Genomic DNA, 23527 nt, shown 5'->3' on the forward strand with positions numbered 1-23527 from the left:
AGCATAGCAGATTTTAGCCTGGTATTGAAGCAGCCTTTAAATAGCATCTCTTAGAATTCTTGTTTTTCCATTCTGGTATAGAATTACCTTGTTGTAGAGATGTAGTATCTCTATAGTAAATGCTAGTTAAATTTTAAAAAAAGCCTTCAAAGGTCTCAGTTTCCTGGGTTGCTTAAAGTGACCCAATTAAGCAAAGAATCTCTACAAATGAAAGTTTTCTGAGGACTGATGTGGTCTCTTTGCAGTGCTGCTGCCACTTGTTCAATGTTGGATGTGTTAGCCTAAAAAAAATTGGGTATTTTGAGAGCAAGTAAGGATTTTTAAATAGATTGAGAGAATGGCACTACAAATTGTTTTACTTCTGCTGATCAGGATTTTTTAATTATTTATTTATGATAAATGTTTTGAAATGCACTGACTGATTCTGGACTGAATGGTTTGCATTTGGCTGCCAGCAGACTTAAATTTATTGCTGGGTTTTATTTGCTTTTGGATCCTGTATATTTGTAAAATGCCCATAGTTTCCATAGTCAGCTGTGGCAAACTGCTGAATATAGATCGGTGAAAAAGAGCATCTACCAGTTAAATGTAAATACCTTTTCTTTTTCTACCACTCTTTGCAAAATCCTCTATCAGCATCTACTGGACAAAATTAACGAATATATGGGCAAAGCTGCTACCCGTTTACCCACTCTCTCTCTGCTGGGACATGTGATAAGACGACAACCATCTTGGAAACATAAGCTTTCTCAAGCACCTCTCCTCCTTTCATTACTTAAATGTCTCAAGGTAAGAACTGTCAGTATTGTCCATCAAACACTTGTACACCTGCTGTAAACATATGTACTTGTTATACAAGACATTTGTTTTCTGTTTTGATGTCGTTTAGTTAAGCTGTGAGAAAAATAAATTGTTGATTAGGACACTTAAGCCACAGTGCAATTACATCAGCTAAATATTCTGTGCTGATCTTTTATTACCGACAATCTTGTTTGTAAAAGCCACTGTCACTGTATAACTTGGAGTTAGGAAAGTTTACTAAAACTTTTAGAAAAGTAAGTTAAAGACCATCAGTGAAGTTGATGGATATCTTGAATGTGAATTAATGAGAAATACAATAACTTCCCATTAGCATATTCCGAAATTTGTGCATGTCAGCTGGTATACTGCCCTTGCAGTGTAGATGGGCCATGCAACAGACTATTCCATGGTGAAATTACCTTGGAATTTGCAGGCTTTCCCTTCCTGGCTACAGACCTGCTGGATTACAAGGAAGTAGCTGCTTCTCCATGCTTTTTTTTCTCCCCATCTGCAAATTTATCAGTTATAATACTGTACAGTATTGTAACAGTGAATAAAGAATGGAAAGTGTTTTGAGACCTAGAATGTGTTGTCAGTAATATTGATTAATATGATAGTGAAGAATTTATATTAGTCATATAAGTGACAATAAAATGTAGTCATGTACCAGTGCTCTTCAAAACAAAAACACAACAAATTTTTAACTGCCAAAGAAGCTACAAGTGCTGTTAGTGGAACTCCTGATGGGCCTGACGAGTTCTGTTACCCTTTTCAGTGTGAGTCTTACCTGATTGTGAGAGGAGTGAAGTGTGTCAGAAAGCTGGCAGGAGCAGAACAGAGATGTGGAAGTGCTGGGGATGTGTACAGAGGGATAGTGATGGATGTGAAATATGCTGTGAAAGGGTTATGTCTGACTGAGGGAGAACAGAGGCTGTAGATTACACAGATGAAGAAAAAATCGTAACACTGAATATGTCTGACCAGCCCAAATGGCTTTTGGGAGGTACCAAGACCAGCTCAGCGCATCTGGCCACAGGCTTACCTGTGCTGTTTGCACCCCTGTCCTGACAAAGCAGAGGAAATACCAAGAAAAATGTGCATTAAGCTGGGGAAGCAAGTAGGGAGCCCACCAGGAGAGTTTAAACATTTTCTGTGTCCTGTCCTAAAATCTGATTCTCTGTTACTGGTGTCATCTAACTAAAAATTTTTACTGCCACCTCCCTTTCTCTCGGTATGGGTTCTAGTTATTGTTTGAATTACCACTTTATGAGATACTTAGCAGCTGGAGTCATCAACCAGGTTTGATAGAAAAGCTTTTGACCCTTGCGTTGGTAGCTGGCCAACATCCTTGAATACCCTGAATCAGATTTGCAGTTTCTCAGGCTCTGAATGCTGTGTGTTCTTAGCTCTGGGAAGGAAGGAAGGCAGTGTGTAAGATACTTCACATACCAGTATTTTTTTTTTTTTCCTACTCTATTATGGAACTGTGGTCATGTTCACTTGTTAACTTAAGTCTTTATACAGAAAAGCAGCAGCAGAATAGGAGTAAGAATCCCAAATCTTTTCTTCTTAGGGTTGTTATGCATGAAAGAGAAAATAGTCTTGGTTCATTAAAATATTGTAGGTTTAAGTTCAACACTTTTAATTGACTAATGCAGGATTTTCCCCTTCTTGCAGACTGACACAGATGTAGTAGTACTCACCACAGGTGTCCTAGTGCTGATAACCATGTTGCCAATGATTCCTCAGTCTGGCAAACAGTACCTTCATGATTTCTTTGGTATCTTTGGGCGTCTCTCAGCCTGGTGCTTGCAGAATCCAGGTGAGATTTCAACTTTGTTGCATGCAGTTATGGTTTAGTAGTATCCTTGTGACTCTTGCACAGTTGGTGAGCGCATTCTTTTGTGAGACTCTTAATGGTCTGAGATTATTTAAATGCAGAAAATGAAGTATTAGGGCCCACAAACTGGTCTGTTTTTTATAGTTAGCATCAGGGAGTGCTTCTTTGCTCAAAATTTCTAAGTGTCTTAGATCGGTCCATGTGGTGCTGCTACTACATGATGTTTCACTGGACCAAAGTGCTACCCTGATGACAGTGAAAAGCAGAGACTGATCTTAATGGAACAGAGAAGATAAAATGCTAATATTTGAGGCAGATGTTTGGGAATTTGAGATTGCTAGGTATGGATGGGGAGGGGGAAGAAACATGTGAGGTTTTCTTTTAATATGCAACTATCAGCACTCATGAAAGTCTTGGTAGAACTAGGCTTCTCAGTTGTAGCATTGGTTCTGATGAATTGGTTTTGCTGAATTTGTTGTAAGGTGTCTGATATGTAACACAAGTGTTATAAATGTGTCTCATGGCTGTATGAACAAATGCTGTGTTAAGCATATAGAAGTGCTATTCAGAGAGCCATTTTGCATGGCAAGTAGGATTGGAACTTGTAAGATGGCTAGTAAGGTTCAAATCTGTCATGTTTGCTTTTTGTGGGTACAAGCTTTTAGTTTTTACCTTTGAAGTGAAGTAATCCTTAGTTTTTATTTTTAATCAGGCAGGCAGTCTTGCAAACTCTGGCTCACTATCTAGAGGGGTTTCAGGTTTTAACTTGAATAATAAAAAAAATGCTGTGCTTTGAGAACGACAGGATACTGGTTGGAGTTAATGGTCCGTGTCTTAATTTTTGGTTTTGCTGTGAGCTGATGAGTAAGTATTGCTTATACTCTCAGAAGACTTCACAGTTTCGCTAGGGACTATTCATATCTCAGAAGACTTGTTCCAGTTAACATTTTAAATTTAAAAGTACTTTGCTTGCATCCTTAGAAGTTTTATTCTTTTCTCCAATGTAATGAAAAAGATTCTAACTACTTTTTCCAGGTCACGTGGCAGAGATTTATCTTGTCCATCTTCATGCCAGCGTTTATGCTCTCTTTCATCGTCTTTATGGAATGTATCCTTGCAATTTTGTCTCCTTTCTGCGTTCTCACTACAGTATGAAGGAAAACTTGGAGACCTTTGAAGAGGTAGTCAAGGTAAAATGTGTATATTACCTGAGACAAGGAATTCATAGCTGTCTAAAGGCAGGTATTTGGCAATTTAATACACTACATTGATTTAACTGAGGGCTGCTCTGCAAAGCAGAATAAAAACTGGCTATTGGAGGACTGAAATCTCAGGTGGGAGCAAGATGCTCTCTTGAAGCTGTGATGATGTGTGTTAGCTTTATCTGTTAAATGTAACATTCTGAACTGTAGGGATCAGTAGCTTGCTCATCACCTTTGTATAGTTTAGTGCAATGAAAAGATGCTGTACCGATAATACATACTTCTTCTTGCTCTTGCTCATCCAGCCAATGATGGAACATGTGCGAATTCATCCAGAATTAGTGACTGGATCTAAGGACCATGAACTGGACCCACGAAGGTATATATGTTCACTCTGCTATTAGGAAAGGCTAGAAATGAGCAGCTTTTAGCTGGGTTATTTCAGAAGGCTTACAGCAAAACCTTGTCTGTCAGCAGCAGTGTGTGCCAGTGGTGTTTTGCCACCCATATTCATAGGTGCACCAGGTAAACGTGTAGCATTTCTTCATCCAAGCTTACAGCTGGATGAATAAGCAAAAACTGTTGTGGAAGGCCATTAATAATGTTGGGGTTCTGAATTAATTTTGTGTCTGGGATAGAATCTGTCTTCTACTTAACAGTTGACTTTGTCTTAATTTGACTTAACAATCAAACATCCTCATAAAATTCTATAAGAATTTGGTTATAATGAATAAAGGGAAACTACCACTGACTTGCTTCATTGGCTTAAGGTTTGGGTCGTTTATTTTTTTTTTGGTTTGTTGAAGTACTTGGTGGGATTTAAGTGTTTAAAATGGCTTCAGTGTGTCTTGTTTTGGTACCTAGATATTGGTTCAGTTAACAGATCAATTCTTTTAACAGGTATGTCTTAACATTATCAGCTGTATTAGTTTTCTTTAGAAATAGGCTCATTTGCCTGCAGCAGCACCACTTGCTGCTTTTCTCTTGTCTCCACAGGCCCAGCCACTGAAGAGGAGCAATTGACTCTTGTTGCTGCACAGTAGTGCTCTTGCCCTGCTTTTCAGAGCCACTAGGAAAACACTACTAAATGGGAACCCATTGAATATCACAATGCCCAATTTTGCAGGCTTCTCCCAGACAGGGGGGAGGGTGGCGCTACTAAGGAGTACAATTGGCACAAAACTACCAGTTGAAGCCTTCTGGTTTGGTATCTTGCACATAATAGCTTACATTCAAAAGCAATTTGGCCTTTAACAGATAGCCTTGTGTGCTTTCTCTTCTTTACAGTGAACTGCTATACCCTGAAATATTGGGCAGATCTAATCTGGCTGCTTAATTTAGGGAGAGAAAAAAGTTTTCAGAACGAAGGAGGCAGTAATAATAAAAAGCATTCCCAAAACTTGGGAGGAAAAACACAGACCTCAAACTGGCATTGCAGATGGTGTTTGCTTAAATAATGTAAGATTCCCTCACTGCTGGCATGTCTAAATTTTGACTACCAACATCTGAGTCTAGTTGAGCTGATTTCTACAGCTGCTGAAGCTCAGGATCCACCAACTCTTCGTATGCTGTTCCTCCTTTCCAGAGCACTCCATGGCAGACCTTTATGGATCTCTGTGTCAAAGCTGTTTGTCTCCTCTTTGAGACCCCCTCTTACAAGTCATCTGGTTGCAATTTCTGTATGGTGCCTTGTTCCAGTTTTGGCTGGGAGCATGCAAAGCTGTCTGGAACAAATGAGCCATCCTACAAGCCAATTCCTCATGTCTCCAGGAACTCTTGTTTGTAACAATAATTGACTAACTTACTCTTTTGGATCCAAAAACTGTCTGCAGGTGGAAAAGACTAGAAACTCATGATGTTGTGATAGAATGTGCCAAAATCTCCCTGGACCCTGCAGAAGCCTCGTATGAAGATGGTTATTACTCTGTGTCTCGGAAACTCTGCACAAGCTTAAAACATCATCAAACTGACCCCAGTGCCAGCCATTACGTTGACACACAGAGCAGCTATGGTAAGACCTGCCTGACACCTAATGAATACCCAATTCCTGGAGGAAAACTCGCCTTACAGCAAAAAGACATCTTACTAATTTATTCCACTTAAAGTCTGATTCTTAGGGCACCATAAAATAGACTGTCATTTAAAAAAAAAAAAAAAGAAGGAAATATATACATACATGCTCTGGTCATGCAGACATACAGTATGTTTGCAAAGTTGCCTTTCTGCTGTTTCCTCCTCCCCTGTCCCCCCTGCCCCAAAACAACAAACCAACCAAAAAAAGAGCTGTAGTGTCTAATATATTCAGTAGATATTTTTTGAGGCTGGAAGAAAAGTCTCTTGTTTGCTAACTACAAATGTGTGTGTTGAATGGAATCAAAATGTTTTGGTTAAAAGCCTCTAGTACTAGCCAGAAGTACATTGATTTGTCTTTAATGTGCTGGATACTTTTAATTTTTTTTTTTTTTTTTTTTTTTTTTTTTTTAAAAAAACCAAACACTTTCAGGGACTTCTACCCCATATTCCACTCCTCGGCTAACACTATCACAAATGCCAGGGCAGCTACCTCAGATTCTGAGCCCACAGTCAATACGGCAGTCAACTGAGCCACAGCAGGTAAAGGAGAAGATGCAGCACAGCATGTTTTTAATGCTTTGCACTTTGTTTGTCGTTCCTCGTGACAGTCTTAAAAAAACTTGTTTCTGAGAAGTACTGTGAATTCTTTAGAACTTAGTGTATATTTCAGATTTAATCCCCATCTGATTTCCTATGTCAGAACCTGGATACAGGTGCTTCACGTGTTCCTTTTCTGAGCTTCACTGATTTGTGTTTATTGTGTATTGCTTTTACACAGGTTACCATCTGGAGTCCTTCTGCAGTTTGTGGTATGACCACTCCACCAACCTCCCCTGGAGTTGTCCCATCGGAATCATCCCAGTCTGCATCACAACCTTACAGCAAAGCTTTTGGCACATCTGGTGCGTGCTGAATTTTGGAATTAGGCCTTCAAGGTTTATTATAATAGAAATTTTGGCTGTAAATTTTGCTGTCAGCTTGAACAGGAATGCCACAATTTGATAGCCTTAAGTCATTACTTCCATGAACTGAGTACCTGGTCATCTAGAGCAGTGCTAATGCAAACACTGAGACAGGAAATAAGTTACAGTGAATTAAGAGCCAAAGTCTGAAGCAAGCCTTTTGGAAACTGCACTTTTATCTTGATAAATAGTTGAAAGAGATTAAGTAGTAAATGGTTGAGATAGTGTTTGAATGTACAGTTCTTCACATACAATATTTGGCTGAAAGGAGGCAGTGGGAGCCTGCTGAGAAAACTTTTGCTCCTCTATTTCAGCAGGGGGAAAAGGAACACCTTTGGGAACGCCAGCCACATCTCCTCCTCCATCCTGCACTTCAGATGACTTTGTGCATGTTTCACTCCCTTCAGCTGCTGCCACACCTTCTAAAAAGGTATAATAACATTCTTTTGCCAAACAGATCTGATTATTTTTTTTCATTGGCTTGCCATACAGGCAGGAACCATAACAGAGAAAGAAAAATCAGAGTAACTGATTTACAAAACACGTTGCAATTCATTGCAAAACCTAATTTTCTTCTCAGTTTAGACAACTATTGCCTTTTCCACGGTGCACGGTTTTAAGACTTCTTATATTGGCTTGCTATTTAAGCCATGTATTTGAAGGAATTTCCTTTCTATGGAACTGACCAAGGGGTTTGTTTCCAACAGATGTCTGATGCAGAGAATCTATGTTGAGTTTTGGTTTTTGGCTTTTTTTTTCAGGAGGACAAACCAGATACTGGGAGGCCTTTACTGTACCGACAGCAAAATGTCATAAACAGTGATAAATCATTGGGTAAACTCAGTTTTCCTCTCCTCATTACAATAGCCTATTATAAATGAATCCTGTTTTTATTGACTTGTATTCCAGTTACCAAACACTTTCCCACAGGTTTTTCTCTCCCCATCCCACCCCCTGCGAGTTCTTTGTAGTTCCAGGATCCTGCCTTAACATGTGATTGAACTTAAAACCTTCTTGTGATGCTATTGATTTAATTTTAACTACTCATCTTCAGAAATAGCTTGCAGAATTTTTTTTAACTGGCCCTCATACATTCTTATGCATGTTTAAATATACAGATCTACGCTGAAGGCTGGAAAAGGACTTTTTTTTTAAAAGCTAATTCTTTGAGGATTTTTTTTTTAAATTAGAAACAACAAGTTGTACATGAACTTATTTCAAGTTTTATGTCACATGTTTGGATCAAACTGTAAGGCTACACATAAGGATAGATAAGATACTCCCTTTTAAAGGCTCTTGGAACCACTTTTGTTTTCTATCTACAATTATATTGCTGTACTTGAACCTTTTTTTTTTAAAGTCCTGTGGAATATTGAAATCAACAGTGGATGGTTGAGGAACTCAGCTTCTAATAGGTAAATCTAGATGCCATTTTCCGTTCTGTCATCCATACCTGTGACAGCTGTAGAAAGGGATTTTGGCACTATATTTGAGACTTCTGTACTGTGAATCTTTACCATCCTCAAAGTGGAGACGATAGTGAAATTTAAAGCTGGTTTTCCTTTGTGAAGTTGTATAGCAACAACAGAATCTGAACTTTCTGAATTCCCAGTTAAGAGCAGGCTAGGTTTTTTCACTAGATTCTTTATCTGTGACTAAGCTATGAGTATGAAGTTTCTATCCTGCATGCTTTAGTGTGTATTTCCCTGGCAGCTGTCTCAGAGTTTTGATCGGTAGCCACATATTGTCAAATTTGTATTACATCTGTTTGCTGAACTTCCTTTTTTCAGGTTAAGTGCTCTGTCCTTGTGTAGGCAGATCAGAAGCTAAAGGGGAGTTTAATGATAATATGGAAGAATAATAGTCACATTACACTTAAGCCACTTTATTTAGTGTGTTAAATTGCAAACAGCCCATTCTTATTCCATTCTTACTCATACAGGCAGTTGCCTAGGCTTGTTGTGCAACAGCAAATGTTAAGTTTACAAAATTGCATTTCAGCATCAGGGCCGACCAGTGACTGATCTCTGAACTGGTTTCCACATGGAATGGAACAGGAGTCAGATAGCTTCCTCCTTTGAGGAAGCATCTGAAGGAGGGGCAAGCTTATTCTAAGGAACTTACAGTAGTAAAAGACTTTGGGTTTGTGCTCTGATAAGGCTGGAGAGAATGGCATTTGTACAACTAACTTTTCTTTTTTCTTTTCTTTTCTTCAGACACACCCAGTAGTAAAAGTTCAGTAACCTTAAGTGATCTTCCAGAGTTTTTGGGTGGTTTGTCTTTTGAAGATAGTGCTGAAAAGGACAGAGAGGAAGGTAATTTCTGTCATCCTTACGTACATCTTAGCTAAGGCATTGTTTGTAATGTCAAAATACAACATCCATAACTGTGCTCCCCCCTGCCATCCTTCTCAGATGCAATATCTAAAGAGATCTCCGAGATCACAACCGATGCTGAACACATGGTGCCTAGAGGAGGATTTGACTCTCCATTTTACCGCACAAATGAAAGTCTGTCAGGCTCTCAGAAGAAGACCCATTCAGTAGCCTCTAGTGTTCAGGGACACAGTCAGACCTCTGAGCCTCTAACATCTTCCCTGGACAAGCCTGGGCGTGAGAGTGCACGGGAAACACCCAAACAAACGTTTACTCCCATAGACAAGCCCTGTGGAGGCTCTGGTGAAAGCCCTGCTGGTAACAGGGAAGGAACCTCTGGGGAGACAAGTATCCGCACTCCCAGCCCTTACAAAGTACCAGCACAAAGAGGAGTGGTGTCTGGGAGTGGGCAGCCTCCCCTCTATGAGCACCTTTTTGAGGTTGCATTACCAAAGACTGCCTACCTCTTCGTTGGCAAGAAGACTGAGGAGCTGCTAAAGAAAGCCAAGGGAACCCAGGATGATGAGTGCATGTCCTCAACTTCTCCCGTGGAAGTACTGGACAGACTGATACAGCAAGGAGCGGATGCACACACTAAGGAGCTGAACAAGTAGGTGACTGAAAATCTTACTTCACAAATGTTCTTGTTACTCCTTTCTGTGCTGGCTTTATTTTAATAGCTGTGCCTGAAAAGCAGCCAGTTCTGGAAATCTACAATGAAACCATGTTCTGTGAAACATGACTCTTATCTGAGTTAGGGGTTCTGGGTGGAGGGTTTTTATATTTGCAACGCTGATGTGTTTGTTTTGATATAAAAAAAGGGGGCCTGTGACCATTGTACTCTTACTGCCTTCACTGACAGCTTGGGATGAAGAAGTAGGGCTGTTGGCTGTGCTACAAGTATGGGTTTGGTACCACTGTTAGTGAGATTTGTTTATCAGGTTTAAGTCTCACACTAGATACTCAAAAGCAAATGTAGAGGCCATGGGGAGATTGACACTTTCTTCTTTCTAATACATGTGAAGCTAAGAACTGGAGAACCAGATCTAAGGTGTAGGTGTATCTGCTGTATTCCTTTGTCCTTATGCTGTTCTCTATGCCTGAGAGAATTTTTCTCCAGCTTCTAAGAAATTATGCCCTCCATCCTCTGCCCTTGCAACCTCGCCACGGATCCTCCATACTCTTTTCATGCAGACTAACCATAATTGTACTTTTATTAGGCTGTAAGCTCTTTTGAGGTGGGCATTCCATTTTGCAGTGACTTGCAGAGTGGTTTTGTGTTTAAACTTACTGTTTAATGGTGCATTTTCATTTTTCAGATTGTCTCTGCCAAGCAAATCTGCTGACTGGACTCACTTTGGAGGTGAGGAAGTTTCTCATGTGTTTTGGCAATCTGTTCCTCTATTATTAGACTTGCTTAAACAATGACCTGCATACTTTTTTCTTTTTTTTTTTTTCTTTTTTTTTGTAACACTGCAGAAAGATGGTGCCCTCCATTAAGTCATGGTTTATCTGTTTAGCAGATAGACATCTTTTTTCTAGTGAGATGAGCTGCTTTTTTTCATGTTTAAAAAGTTAAAACTGCCTTCCCCACAATTCTAGATGTTTCTGCTTTTGGCCATTTAACATCTGCTAGCCTTCAGTGTGGTGCAGATCATCGAGCAGATCTTTCCAGCTTTTCAGTACTATTTGAATCTAAACCTGATGATTGGTTTTTCTTGCTGCTTCACATGTGTCATAGTTTTGTGCTCTTAGGCTTCCGTGGTGATAGTGAGCTTGGCCTTTTTTCCTAATAGAAGGAGCAATCCATCTGAAACATACACATGTTGCCCTGGGAGAAATGTTTAAAATTTTAAGTTTGTGTTGATGATCAAATGGAGCAGGCAGATTTTTAACTTGTAATTTCAAAGAAGTCTAGTTTGCTTATTTTTAGAAAATTTCCCCTGTGTGGAACAGGGACATTACAGCTGAGTAACCTCTTCTGTCTTCTAACTCTCATCCAGGTTCTCCCCCTTCAGATGAGATTCACACCCTGCGTAACCAATTGCTTTTGCTGCACAACCAGTTATTATATGAACGCTTCAAAAGACAGCAGCATGCCCTTCGGAATCGTCGACTCTTGCGAAAAGTGATTAAAGCAACAGCTCTGGAGGAACATAATGCTGCCATGGTGAGCAGGGCTAGAACTCTAGCAGTGATTTTAAACACACTAGTGCTAAAATGAGTATTAATTGGTTTGGCCAGTATCTTTCAGTACCACTAATTAAAAAAGAAGCCTCATTTCTCTACCTTATTAAAGTCAGTGTTTGTGGAGTGACTTGGGGACAAGTTACATGCTCTGTGATTATTCAGACCAGTAGTTTCTGTTTGACTGTAGGCAGCTGAATCAGTGGATGCCTGCATGCTTGACCCCTGCCAGCACTTACCTTTGCATAATGTTAAAGGCTTCACAATTAGTGGAGCGGTTACTTAATGCCTAGCTAAACCTCACTGCATTATTTGAAGAAGTATTGTCCTTTCAATCCTCATTTGAGGAGTAATAGCAAAAACTTGGAAAACTTGAATGTTTTTCTAGGATAAAATTTGAAGTTATAAGTGCATTGAAGGATGTCTCATTACGGATTTAGCCATGTTTCCTTCTCTATCTCCGTATTATAGCGAATTCCATCAACAGTTTCACCTTTTGATAATTCAGTTCAAGAGCCAAAAATAGACTTCCAGATAGGTTTTGGAAGATGGACTGTTGCTTGAGCTGTGAAACCCAAATCCCTGTGGAAAGTGTGAGGTGCAGTGGAAGAATCTGCTATTGCTCATTGTGCCTCTGGACGTGACTGGGTTTTCAGCCTGTCCACTCTACTGCCATTAAATCTCTTTTTCAGCCAAGAAACAAATCAAACCCCAAAAGCCTTAAGAACATGCTCTATCTATGAACGTTATATCTGTGGAAAAGTGTTACGTCTTCATGCTATTAATTCATAGCTTTACTTAGCTAGCAAGGTAGGACAGATGTTCTAACTGATAAGGCAGGTGTCTTGTCTGATGCTTTGTATGGGGTTCTTAACAGAAAGATCAGCTGAAACTACAGGAAAAAGAAATCCAGGCCTTGAAACTGAGTCTGCAGAAAGAGCAAGCAAGGTACCACCAGTTTCAGGAGGAACATGAAAATATAGTGGCTCAGCTTCACAGCCAGATCAGACAGCTGCAACATGACCGGGAGGAATTCTACAACCAGAGCCAGGAATTGCAGGTATGAAGCACAACACTGAACAAAATTGTTATCTACTTACTGGTTTTAAAAATAACCTTCCTAATAACAGGGCATGAAATATCTGAGAGAAAGTTACGTATCTCTATTAGAGATACTGCTCTGATTCAGAATAAGACGGTGCATAATTGGAAATGCCTAACTTAGTCGTCATCCTTTTATAGTTCTGTTTTGTCCTGTCTTCAGTTTGGCAATAGGGAAATGCAGTTTCTGAAATGGTTTCGGGGCTTTCACAAGTGCTCAGTGTAACTTGTTTTACAGCGCTGGGGGTTATGGCCCTCCAGCCATGTGCCGCTGCTAGTCCTTATTAAATTTTCAGAACCCTGAGTGAGGTCGTTTTCATTTGAACAGACCAAGCTGGAAGACTGCCGGAATATGATTGCAGATCTGAGGTTAGAATTGAAGAAGGCTAACAACAAGGTGTGTCACACTGAATTGCTGCTTAGCCAAGTTTCTCAAAAGGTAAGAAAAGTTGCTGCTTCCAGGGTCCCCTTGTGTCTGTCTGGGTTTTTTTTCAGATTATTTTTATCAGGTGCTTTTTCTTTATTCTTCTGAAAGAAGCTAGTGCTTATGTCCATAGAATCTGATATTAATTGCACAAAAACAACACAGAGAAATGTGTTTTGATGAAGAAACCTCAAACTCTGTTCAAAGGCTTCTGAAACTTATCATTTTGGCTCTTTTTTTTCTACAGTAGGAATTTGCAGATTGAGCAATGTGAACTTGTATCCAAGCCCTGCTATATCTTGATGTCTTAGAGATCTTGCTTATATCAGAAGTTGAATGGACTTCTTGTGTTAAGTGGAAACATGATTATCTTAGGGGAAGCAGTACCTAGATGGTGAAGTTCTGTATGGATTGCCACCAGCTTTATGAAAACTACTTTATTTAACACTTATTACCTATGATGCATTATGTTCTTGTCTTTGTCTCCCTCCCTTATAAAAATATCCTGTGAACACAGTGGCGATCAGCTGTGACTCTCCTGCTGAACTATTCGTTCCAGTGTTTGATTCTGTTCAATTTCTTTTCAAAGCTTTCCAACAGTGAATCAGTGCAACAGCAGATGGAGTTCTTGAACAGGCAGCTTCTGGTTCTTGGGGAGGTCAATGAGCTGTACCTGGAGCAGCTGCAGCACAAGCACACAGACACTACAAAGGTACACTTGCAGAGTTGCAGAGGGTGCCTTTTAGGGAAGACTTCACTTGAGGTCATCATCAAGCAGTTCTCAGCCTTGTGTTCATTATGAAGGAGGTGCCTCGTAAATTAACAGTTTGTTTTGAAATTGATTTTCAGGGATTGGATTCCATATTTGAAAATATTCAGATATTTCTGTGTGCTATAGGTTTGTGGAATATCTCCAATGTCCAGTGCCTGAAAGCTAAGAAGGGAGGATATTGGGGTACACCTGAAGTCACTTTTAGTCACTTGATGTAAATTCTTAACAATTTTTTCTTGCCAGAGGCCAAGACTTTACTGTGCTCTTAATGTAACTGGCAGCAGGCTATTACTAGTAAAGTAACTGTGGGCTTTTCTGCTTGCGAAGGTGTATAACGTAGAGTAGTAGTGCTAGAATTTGTAGAAAGATCTTAACCAGGATTTTACAGGTTTTTGTGAGGTGCTGTTTTAAAACAACCAGTCTTATTCTTCTCACTCAGTTGTTTTCCTATTAAGAGTTAGTATTAACTTTACCAAAACTTCTGTGGTTCATATGGTTTTACTTCCTGACTTCAAAGAAACCTTTTTTTAATTAGAAGCGAGTAAATTACACAACAATATAACTGTTCCTGCGTGAGAGCAAGTAATTAAAGAAGGTGAATAATAAGCTTTAAAAGAAAAAGAAAAGTCTTTGACTGGTATTTAATGAAGGTCATGTTGCAAAAATGGCTTTAAAACAGCATTTGTCTATTCTAATCTGGTGCAGAAGTGGCAAGTTTGCTTTGCTTAAAAGACACTTCATAAGGAACAATAAAGTGCTAATAAATTCCAGTGATGTATGGTTATTTTCACAGTAACTTAATAGTGTACATCTTCAGAGTATACAGTTTTCTATATCTGTTTTTAGAAATGCTTCTTTTATTCCATCTTGTTTAAAAATGTGCCTATGTATAGCATTAGAAACATGTCTAAATATTAATAAAAATAACACACAATCATTATACTTTAACATTGTGTTCTTTCCTTTGAGGAGGTTGAAATGTTGCACGCTGCTTTTCGGAAAGAACTGGAGAAAGCAAAATTGTGTGTTCAACAGCAAAGCCAGAGGCTTGATGCTTCCCAGAAACGGATAGCTGAACTGGAATGTCAGCTTGCTAAAAAGGACCACCTCTTCCTGGAGCAAAAGAAATACCTGGAAGATGTCAAAATCCAAGCAAGGTAGGGGTTTCATCTAAAATTTTAGCTATGCATTGACAGATGCATTGTCATAGTTGAGGCAGAATCTGGAGACACTGGACCTGATGGATTTTGGTTTCTTTTTCTGCTCAGAGGTCAGCTGCAAGCAGTAGAAAGTAGGTACAAGGCCCAGAAAAGAATCACACAGGCGTTTGAACTGGAGATCTTGGATCTGTTTGGCCGGCTGGAAAAGAGCAGCTTACTGAAAAAACTTGAAGACGATAAAACCGAAGCAGCTGAAGCAGCAGAAGAAAGGTAAGGGTGAGATGTAAAATGTGCTGGACTGATGACCAGCTCCTTGGAATTTGATACCCTTGTGGAATTCCTAGCACTTGGATGCATCATCTCAAAACATTTCTGTTACTCCCCCTTTTATAGGCTGAATCTATTTCAGGACTCTGCCCAGGTAACTGACAGTCATTGAAAAAACTGGAAGTGCTCATGAAGTACTTTTCAGACCAGTCTCTTTAATCTAAAAATTGTTACACTGTTAAGTAGTTGTTTTACATAAAGCATCTAGGTGTTTCTGTGCTTTCCCTGAGATCATACCTTTATTTTTTTTCCTGCACCACATTCTGCTACAGCATCAGGGTAATTTCTTGCACACCGGATTTGTGACAATCGCCTATGCTTGGGCTAGGTTAAAGAAAGATCTGCAATCCAAGGAATGATGTACAAATCTCGTCCTTTACCTTAACAGATCAGGATAGAGTTCCATTCTGCTTTGTGATTATTGTTCGCTTTGGGCTTGCAAACACTGGGTGTTGCAAAGCTGAGCATGTGACACTTACTTTGCAGTTACCCTCTGTCACTTCTGCTTTGCTGCAAAACTGTGACAAGAAAACTGTTGGAAGTACTTACACAGAAGCAGAAATGGAAAGCCAATCAGGGTCACCTGCCTTCCCTTTTCCATTGCGAAGTTGCTACCATTTCCTTGACACTGTATCCTCTCTCTTTCCAAAACAGGCTGGATTGTGGTAATGAAGATACTGTGGCAGGATACAGTGAAGAAATAAATGGTAGAAACGGAGAGACCAAACCTCCCAGCACTCGAGGCAGTAGTAGCAGTAAGGGTGGCAGCAGCAGTGAGCTCTCCACCCCAGAAAAACCCCAGAACCAGAGATTCAGCAGTCGCTGGGAGGCATCTGTGTTGCTGGAGCCCTCAACTGCTGTCCCACTGACTGTAGGTTCGCTCCCCAGCTCCAAGAGCTTCCTTGGAATGAAGGCACGAGAATTATTTCGCAACAAGAGTGAGAGCCAGTGTGATGAGGAGGGTGTAACCATCAACAGGCTTTCTGATGCTCTAAAGACTGAACTATATAAAGATCCAAGCATGGAGACAAAGGCCCCTCCAAGCCCCGATAACCTTAGCCTCTCGCCTAAGATCCAGGAATGCAGTGTTGGACAGCTTCATATCATGGACTACAATGAAACTCATCATGACCACAGTTAAAAAGGAAGATAGTCAGTCAGTGTTATTTTCATATTCTTGGCATAGAACAGGAGGCGTGAATGCAAGTTTAACTAAAAGCTTTTATGTTTTTTTGGTCTGAGCAGCTAGCTCATGCAGCGGAATAGGATTGATGTCCAGAAACGGAAGAAGGCTGCTGAATGAATGCAAAGTGGATTTTTGGGTCTGGAATTGAAATGCCCAGCCTAACTCTTTCTTCTTTCTCAAATTCAGTCCTTAGCAGCGTGTACTAATTTGAAGGGACAACTGTTAGCATTTGCAAGTATTTTTTCCCTTTCTCCCTGTCCCCAGTTGAGTGGCTGCGTTTATGAACTTGAGTGCAATATGAGGCCAAATTTACATTTGTGAGTCTATTATGAATGCTTTGTATTTCCTTGCAAGCTTCCCAATTTAGAGCAGTTATCTGTGCTGCCTGTCCGGGTGACTTCGGTTGCTTTCATCCTGGAACGAAGCAGCGCTACAATTTCTAGTGCATTCATCTAAAGGTCTCTTATTTTGCCTGTCCCTCATCCTCAGAGCCCAGTCTTCATTAAGTTGGACTCTGATCAAATACCTAAATGTTTAAAGAACAGTGTACCTCTGCAAAACGATTCATTCGACCTGATTAATGATCATTGTTTATATTGTCCTTAACATTTCCTGGCAAGTTACATTTGAACAGACACTTAATAAGGAACTGGAGCTTGTCATGCGGAAGAGACCGTATTTGCTGAAGACTTGTTAAAACACTAGCTTCTGATCTTTCTGGTATTTGTTTGCCGGACAGACCGGTACTGACCTCAGACTGGTTCGTATGGGAAAGCAGTTGGGGTGGGAGAAGAGGGAAAGGGAAACTTTACTGAATGAAGTAAGGGAGAGCGTGCAGAACATGTGTGTAGCATTGCAAGCTTATGAAGATTTGCAGAGGAGCGTTTGTTTCTCTAATCGGGGAAATACTTGTGCTGCCTGGCCCTGTTTCATAGCTCTGGTCTTCGTTCCAGATCTGAGCAAGGCCACTGTGTTTCGAGTGCAAGAAATTGGCTTCATTCTTCCTGGGAATGCGTTTTCAGGCTTGCCTTACAGAACATGGTTTCCTTTGAGTGCTGTTCTGCTCAGACTGCAGCACATTTTTCAGCTCAGTGATGTCAGTTTGGCTCCAGGTATCTCCCCTTCGCCCTCATCCCGTTTCCTTGGAAGACAAGGCCAGGGATAAAGCCTGTTCAAACTGAGAATCGGAATTCTGTCACGAAGCCTTTCTGCATTGGTCGTGTTTTAAGTCAGCGATGAGCCTTCTGTGAAGGAGGACTGTGGGATCAGGGCTTCTCAGTGGTCAGACTGTGTCCTTTGTGACAGAAGAAAGAGAGCCTGCTGTTAGGAAAGCAGTGTGCTTGTTTAAAGTGTTAGATATGTCTGGGTCTGTGTGAACTTAGACATGTTGGGCTTCACGGTTACCCTGCATCACACGTGGCCTCTTTTCTTAAATGTTTTGTGGGTGGCAGCTGCTGTTTAAGAATAGTCTCACATATACACTTGCACTTGTAGATCAAATCCCTTCTTAACCTGGTTAGGAACAGGACTCTGTCAAAGCAGCTGGCAATAATGCCAGCGGGCGCCTGACAGTGTTTTTCGTCCCGTTTCCACTTCTTCCGTAACACCTAGGGTCTAAATACATTTCTGCCTGTCTCAATGACTTTGTGTCCTTTCGGTTGGTCAGTCCTAACTCTGAAAGTAAAGGTGAACTTCAGTGGTTTTGTCCAAGCTTGAATCTGCATGGAATAGAAAATAGAGAGTTGGTTGTAAGTGACAGACTGGTTTTGTCGACATGTCCATAGGTTTTTCTAAGACTTAGTGGTAGCAAACGTGGTAGCATATGTTTCGGTAAGATTTGGAGGTTTCCTGCCCTCTTGCCCCAGCGGGTCCCAGCCCCAGGAGTGAATGGTTTGCACCTTGCCCTTGGAGGGCTGGCTCAGCTGTTGGGTGCCGTTGTGCTGGAGGAGTGTGTTCGCCCATCCTTCTGCTCTGCCAAGCCCAGAAGTTTCTTGCTTTATACGACGACTTCACTTGTTCTGAGGAGAGGTGGTTTTTGTTGTCAGTTACAAAAATGCCCTGGCAGTAACGCAAGCTCATTGATAAGGTGGCTTTTTTCTTCTTTTAAAAAGGATTTTTAGCAACGGGATAGTAATGGAAACCACTTTAGGTTTGTTTATGGACCACAAAGATTATGGAGGAACAAATTTTGCAATTTTTTTTTTTTTGGTAAGTCTGCTGTATGTAGTTAACTTGCAGTTTGTTTGAAGGGGTCCCATCAGTGAAGTGGAAACAGATTTTTTTTTTTAACTGACTGCTTTTAGTTAAATCTAAAATTGCTGTCTTTGTCAAGTTAATCTGTTCCCTGCCTCGCTCTTTGTAAGCATGTTAAACAATCCACATTAAATGCCATAAATATGAAATACGAGGAAATGGTACAATCGTAAGCTAAAGAGAACTTAAACCAAAAGGAGGTTTTGCTGTCCTTATTAGAATGTTCTAAAATGTTAAGGCAGTTGCTTGTGTTTAACTGTGAACAAATAAAATGTATTGTTTTGCACTACTTTGTGTTAAATTCCCTGCAAGCTGACCTCTTTGGGCCCAAGCTGTGCTGAGAGGAAACATGCAGAAACAAGGACATTATCGAAACATCTTCCAAGATCTGTGTGGTACAGAGCAGATAAGTGGTTCTGCCCCTTTTTGCATGGGGTTCGTTGTTAGAAGCTTATTTTTCTGCATGGAGCCAAAGGCTTTTTTCTTCTGTGAAAACCAAACTTGACAACATGCCGGTATAATCCATAAATTAACTGCGAACAATTCAGTACTGCAAATCTGCGTATGAGCTTTCTGTATAGCATTGTTCACGCAGTCTAGAGATTACACAGCAATTAGACAAATTAATAGCTGAAAATGTCAAAGACTGTTGTTTGCAAAGCTGGGGACACTGTCAGAAGCTGGCTGACTCGCTCTGTCCTTGTCTACGTGCTTTTCTGGTCCGTGCCCTGCTCGAGAGTCACTGTATGTGCAGGACAACAGTTTCTCAAACTAAGGGCAACTTTGGGGCCATTTTACTGTAAGCATAAACTAGCAGGTTAAGGTTGTTCTCATGGGGTTTTTTTTTGGGTTTTTTTCCCCAGCTGGCATTTTTGTTGTTTTTTTTTTTCTTGAAATAAATAAATATTTGAAAGGTTACTCAAAGAAATTTAGAAATTCATACATGCACCTCAGCATTCCAGTTAACGACTGAGTATAATTCTTAAATTTGAACAACATGTGCAAGGGGATGGTGCAAGTTACATACAGTCTGTCTGTGAACATGCTTTGTCTGAGTAACGGTGTTTATGGAGAATTTTATTATATAAAAGTTACCATAAACATTAGCTTAAAGTTAAGTGCTATAGAAAGTTGTTTGGGGGCCTTTTGCACTGGGACAAGTTCTACAGCAGTGTAAGTGAACTGAAAACAAAGCACAAAGTGAATTTGACTTGCTCTTACCTTACCTTAAATCCATTTTGCATGTCCCTTAACAAGCTTAGCATTGAAAAGCTGCACTTGCCGGTGTAAAAAATAATTAGGTATATATTACAGACAGAAGTACATTCACTAGGGTACAACGAGAAAAATAAAGTACCTTCCCTACTTGCTAATGCTCAACAGTATGTTTGGTGGTTTATAACCCAGCTGATAAACATGCAGTGGACATTAGGGAAGAAATCATTTCATTTCCTGAATGTAAAGTATGTTTGCTGATCGATCTTGATTTATTGGAACTACTGAGCTGCTGGTGCAGTGGTGGATTCTAAAAGTAATTGGTTACAAAAAACTTCTACTGATTTTCTGAACTAGAGTTATTTTTTCATATGTTCGTACGCACAGGAGCTTTGCAAATAAAGCTTAGTTAGCATTCACATAGGCTTTACTTTTCGCACAAAACTTTATCCAAATAATTCTGACTGATGGTCTTGATGATTTTGGTGTTTGTGAGCTTTACATGGTGAAATCTTTTTTCTTTTTTTCTGGAAGTCCTTGTCAATCCAAGAGCACTGTCTGGTTTTGGACTGACTTGGTGATCTTTAATGTGTGCCAAACGCTATTTATGGTTTCTTCGAAGTGGTCTGTGCTCTGTCTCAGCACTGCCATGCTCACTTTGCAGTTGAGCTTTTAGTAAAGCTCAGTTTGCAGTGGTGCTACACACCCTCCACATGCATTCAGAACTCCCGAAAACAAAGCTGTCCTGTCAGGGGGTGAGCGGCCTGCCTGAACAGGGTGGTGGTGACAGGGAGCAGCCGATGGCTCCTTTGAAATGAAAGGGAAGAAAAATTGACGTGCCAGCAGCAGGAGCTGGGGAAGGAGTGGGACCTGGCGTGCTGCAGCCCCGCGGCTTACGTGTAACCAGTGTTACGAAGCCCTTTTGGGTGGGGGCTGGGGGCACAGTGGGATTGTCAGAGCTTTTCAAAAACCACTTTTAAGAGCCTTTGCCCAGTGGACACGAATATGAGAGTGTGAGGGGGGCAGCGCAGGGGCCCACAGCTGGTGGGCAGGGCCCAGCCCTTGCTCCGCTGCCTCCCAGCTACAGCCACCGGGCAAAGCTCACCACCTCACCCCTCATCCTTTAACAACATTTTGGGGATGCCAAGTGTCCCTGCTGCCGTGGCTCCCCCCTCTCGTTCCCTTGAGAGCCCACCGCCAGCCCTGGTGCACGAGCTTGGCTGGGGATCCGAGCTGTGCCCCTTCCTCTCGGCGGGTGGGCCGCTGGCGCAGGTGCTTGACATCCCAACTATTTCAACCCGATCACAGGTTGGCTACAGCCTGGACTGACCCTTGGGTGCTTCAGGGGGAGCCTGCAGCTGCCAGGGTTCTGTGGAGATCATCCGCTACCGCCCACATCTCTTCAGTCTTTGAACAAAAAAGACGCATTTATTTTCTGGACTAAGTGACAGATCTCTCAGTAAGCCAGTCGGTGCCCTGCCTGGTTTCTCAGTGTGTATCTTGCAATTTATGCTCACAGAGGCTAAAGTAAAACTTTATTGCACTTCTGTGTTTGGCATTTACATCCTGTTCATGTAAATTCTTCAAACAGCTTGATTTGTAGTAGAGAAAAACAATCCTTGCTGTATCTTTTTGTCTTTTGAAGTGTCCATCCACTCTGGAAGAGGAGAACTTGTATGGAAATTAAGTAATTTGTCTAGACATTTTTGTGAGACTTAACTTTGCAGTCTTCCAACAGATTCTGGTCATGTCATTGCCAAACTTCAGACTGCAAGTTTTCTGCTTGTGCCTTAAAATTTTGGCTGCATCAGACTGATTGAAAGGATAAGGCTAGGGTAGAAATTATAATTAAGGTTTGGGAACTGTGTTTCCTGCCTGTATCGCAACCCTGGTGGAGTACGGACAGACAATGGCAGCGGCGTTGGGTTGGGGAGGTAGTAGGCTGCGTTGGAGAGGACTGTTCTGACAAGCCATCTGTGCTGTGCAGTGGAAGCTGAAAGTGAACCACAAACTGGAGGATAATTTTGGTCTCGTCAGAGCCTGCGTGTTCAAATTTAAACTGCACAACAGTGAGGGAGATCTGGGAACAGTGTCTCTTGTGTCCCCAGCACTTGTGTTTTAGTCCACACAGCGTGTACTTGTTCTGTAAAACTTTCCAAGGTGGCAACTGTCATCGGACACGTGTTTTTGCAACATGAAACACAGTAAGGCAGCTGCGAGCGACTTTTGATTTTTCTGCCTGAAGCTGCTTCTGCGACAGGGCTTGCAAGTAAAGCCCGAGAGGGTGATGGTCTGGTGCTGCCAGCTGTGGCCCCCCTAGTGCCCAGGAGTCTCTGGGTGACCCTGGCGAGCTTTGTTACCATTTTGAGTTCACCAAGGTTCGACTCAGTTGGATCATGTCATCTCCTAAAAATAGGCTCCTACTCCAGAGTGGATAGATATATTGCACCACAGTGCAGTGGACAGGGGAAGGGGGAAAAAGGTGCAAAAGAAAGGCGGAGTTCTGTGAGAAATAAAAATGCTCTTGCAAACGCTTCCCATTTCACCGGAGCTATCATTCCTTCCTATGTTCCCTCCTCTGCATTAATTCTCCCTTTTTTTTTTTGGCTGCTTGTTGCTAAAATCTGGTTGTCTTAAAGCAAAAGCTTTCTCACAGTTGCAGCACACTGAGGCAGGTATGCGAGGGGAGATTGTTTATTCAGGAGTGTCTTCCAGCAGGATGCAAAGAACAGGAGCTAATGTGCCTGTGGGAGGGGAAAAGAGCTGTCAGATACAGGGGAGACACCGCGCTATTGAGATCTTAAGTTCGCAGTTAACGGGTTGAATAAAAGCACTGCCAAAAGGGCATCTCAGCTCCAGAGAATGGGAATAGCCTGTGGCTCTGCCGACCCTCCCTGGGCAGGCTGGGCAGCCAGCTGTTCTCAGCACCGGCACAAAGTGGCTGCACTGGAATTGCAAAGTGCTGGTAGCAAAGCAGCATGAGACTATTTCAGATGCCTTGCAGTTTTTAATGAACTAAGCCTCGTAACATCCTTGAAAGCTAAGCAAGCTGGATTCTCGTCTCGGAAAAGGGAAAGCACAGACATTTTAATTTGCAATTTGAAGAGGAACCATCTGAAAACGGCCACAGCTTTCTCTCTCTGCTCCCACCAGATTCCCGTCAATCACATTTAGCAGAAATGACGTTAGTTTTGCAGAGCTCTGGGGAGGACAGGGGTTTTATTCAATCAAGTTCGGGTATTGTCAGTCTACCAAACTAAGTGCAGAATGAGGTTTGTTCTCCTTTACATCTCTAGCTTGGATGCCAAAGGAGTCAAACAGGTGTCAGGGGAGTGGTGTGTCCCTGCAATGGCGCGAGAGCCTGCAAGAAGGATGCAACAGAGCGCAGCTGGAGCACACTGACCACTGCAGCTCAGTGGCATGTAAAGGAGACATCATTGCTGTCCCGTAAGCATCGATGCAGTGGTCCAAATCACCACACAACTTCAGTGGGGTGAGGGAACTTTAGGGACAAGTCTAAATCTCAAACATGTCTGAATCTATAATGAGAGGCCTTTGCCACTCTGCCTCACGTCCTTCAGACATGCAGGCTCTTCACACCTCTGGCTTTGGTGAGTGAGTTCCTCGGCAAGAGGACTGGGAAACTGTA

The 23527-nt window shown here is 41.4% G+C and overlaps 1 protein-coding gene across 5 annotated transcripts in view; it reads left to right on the forward strand.

Moving 5' to 3' along the window:
• TSC1 (TSC complex subunit 1) overlaps positions 1–18952 on the forward strand; it is a 28950-nt gene extending 9998 nt beyond the window's left edge. For 2 of the 5 annotated variants that reach the window (XM_055795970.1, XM_055795963.1), the window contains 19 exons: positions 637–789; positions 2479–2623; positions 3677–3831; positions 4149–4222; positions 5676–5854; positions 6347–6456; positions 6695–6818; positions 7193–7308; positions 7640–7712; positions 9095–9193; positions 9293–9863; positions 10573–10616; positions 11257–11423; positions 12318–12500; positions 12870–12980; positions 13555–13677; positions 14707–14894; positions 15006–15167; positions 15879–18952. In XM_055795970.1, the coding sequence (XP_055651945.1) occupies positions 637–789; positions 2479–2623; positions 3677–3831; positions 4149–4222; positions 5676–5854; positions 6347–6456; positions 6695–6818; positions 7193–7308; positions 7640–7712; positions 9095–9193; positions 9293–9863; positions 10573–10616; positions 11257–11423; positions 12318–12500; positions 12870–12980; positions 13555–13677; positions 14707–14894; positions 15006–15167; positions 15879–16365 (3264 nt within the window). In that variant the 3' untranslated portion in view covers positions 16366–18952. Of the gene's footprint in view, positions 1–636; positions 790–2478; positions 2624–3676; positions 3832–4148; positions 4223–5675; positions 5855–6346; positions 6457–6694; positions 6819–7192; positions 7309–7639; positions 7713–9094; positions 9194–9292; positions 9864–10572; positions 10617–11256; positions 11424–12317; positions 12501–12869; positions 12981–13554; positions 13678–14706; positions 14895–15005; positions 15168–15878 lie in introns of those variants that run through there. The other 3 variants (XM_055795988.1, XM_055795978.1, XM_027778030.2) reach the window with 3 other exon arrangements.
• Positions 18953–23527: the final 4575 nt, after the last annotated feature.

This window comes from Falco peregrinus, chromosome 1 (genome assembly GCF_023634155.1).
Source record: "Falco peregrinus isolate bFalPer1 chromosome 1, bFalPer1.pri, whole genome shotgun sequence".
Taxonomy (NCBI): Eukaryota; Metazoa; Chordata; class Aves; order Falconiformes; family Falconidae; genus Falco; species Falco peregrinus.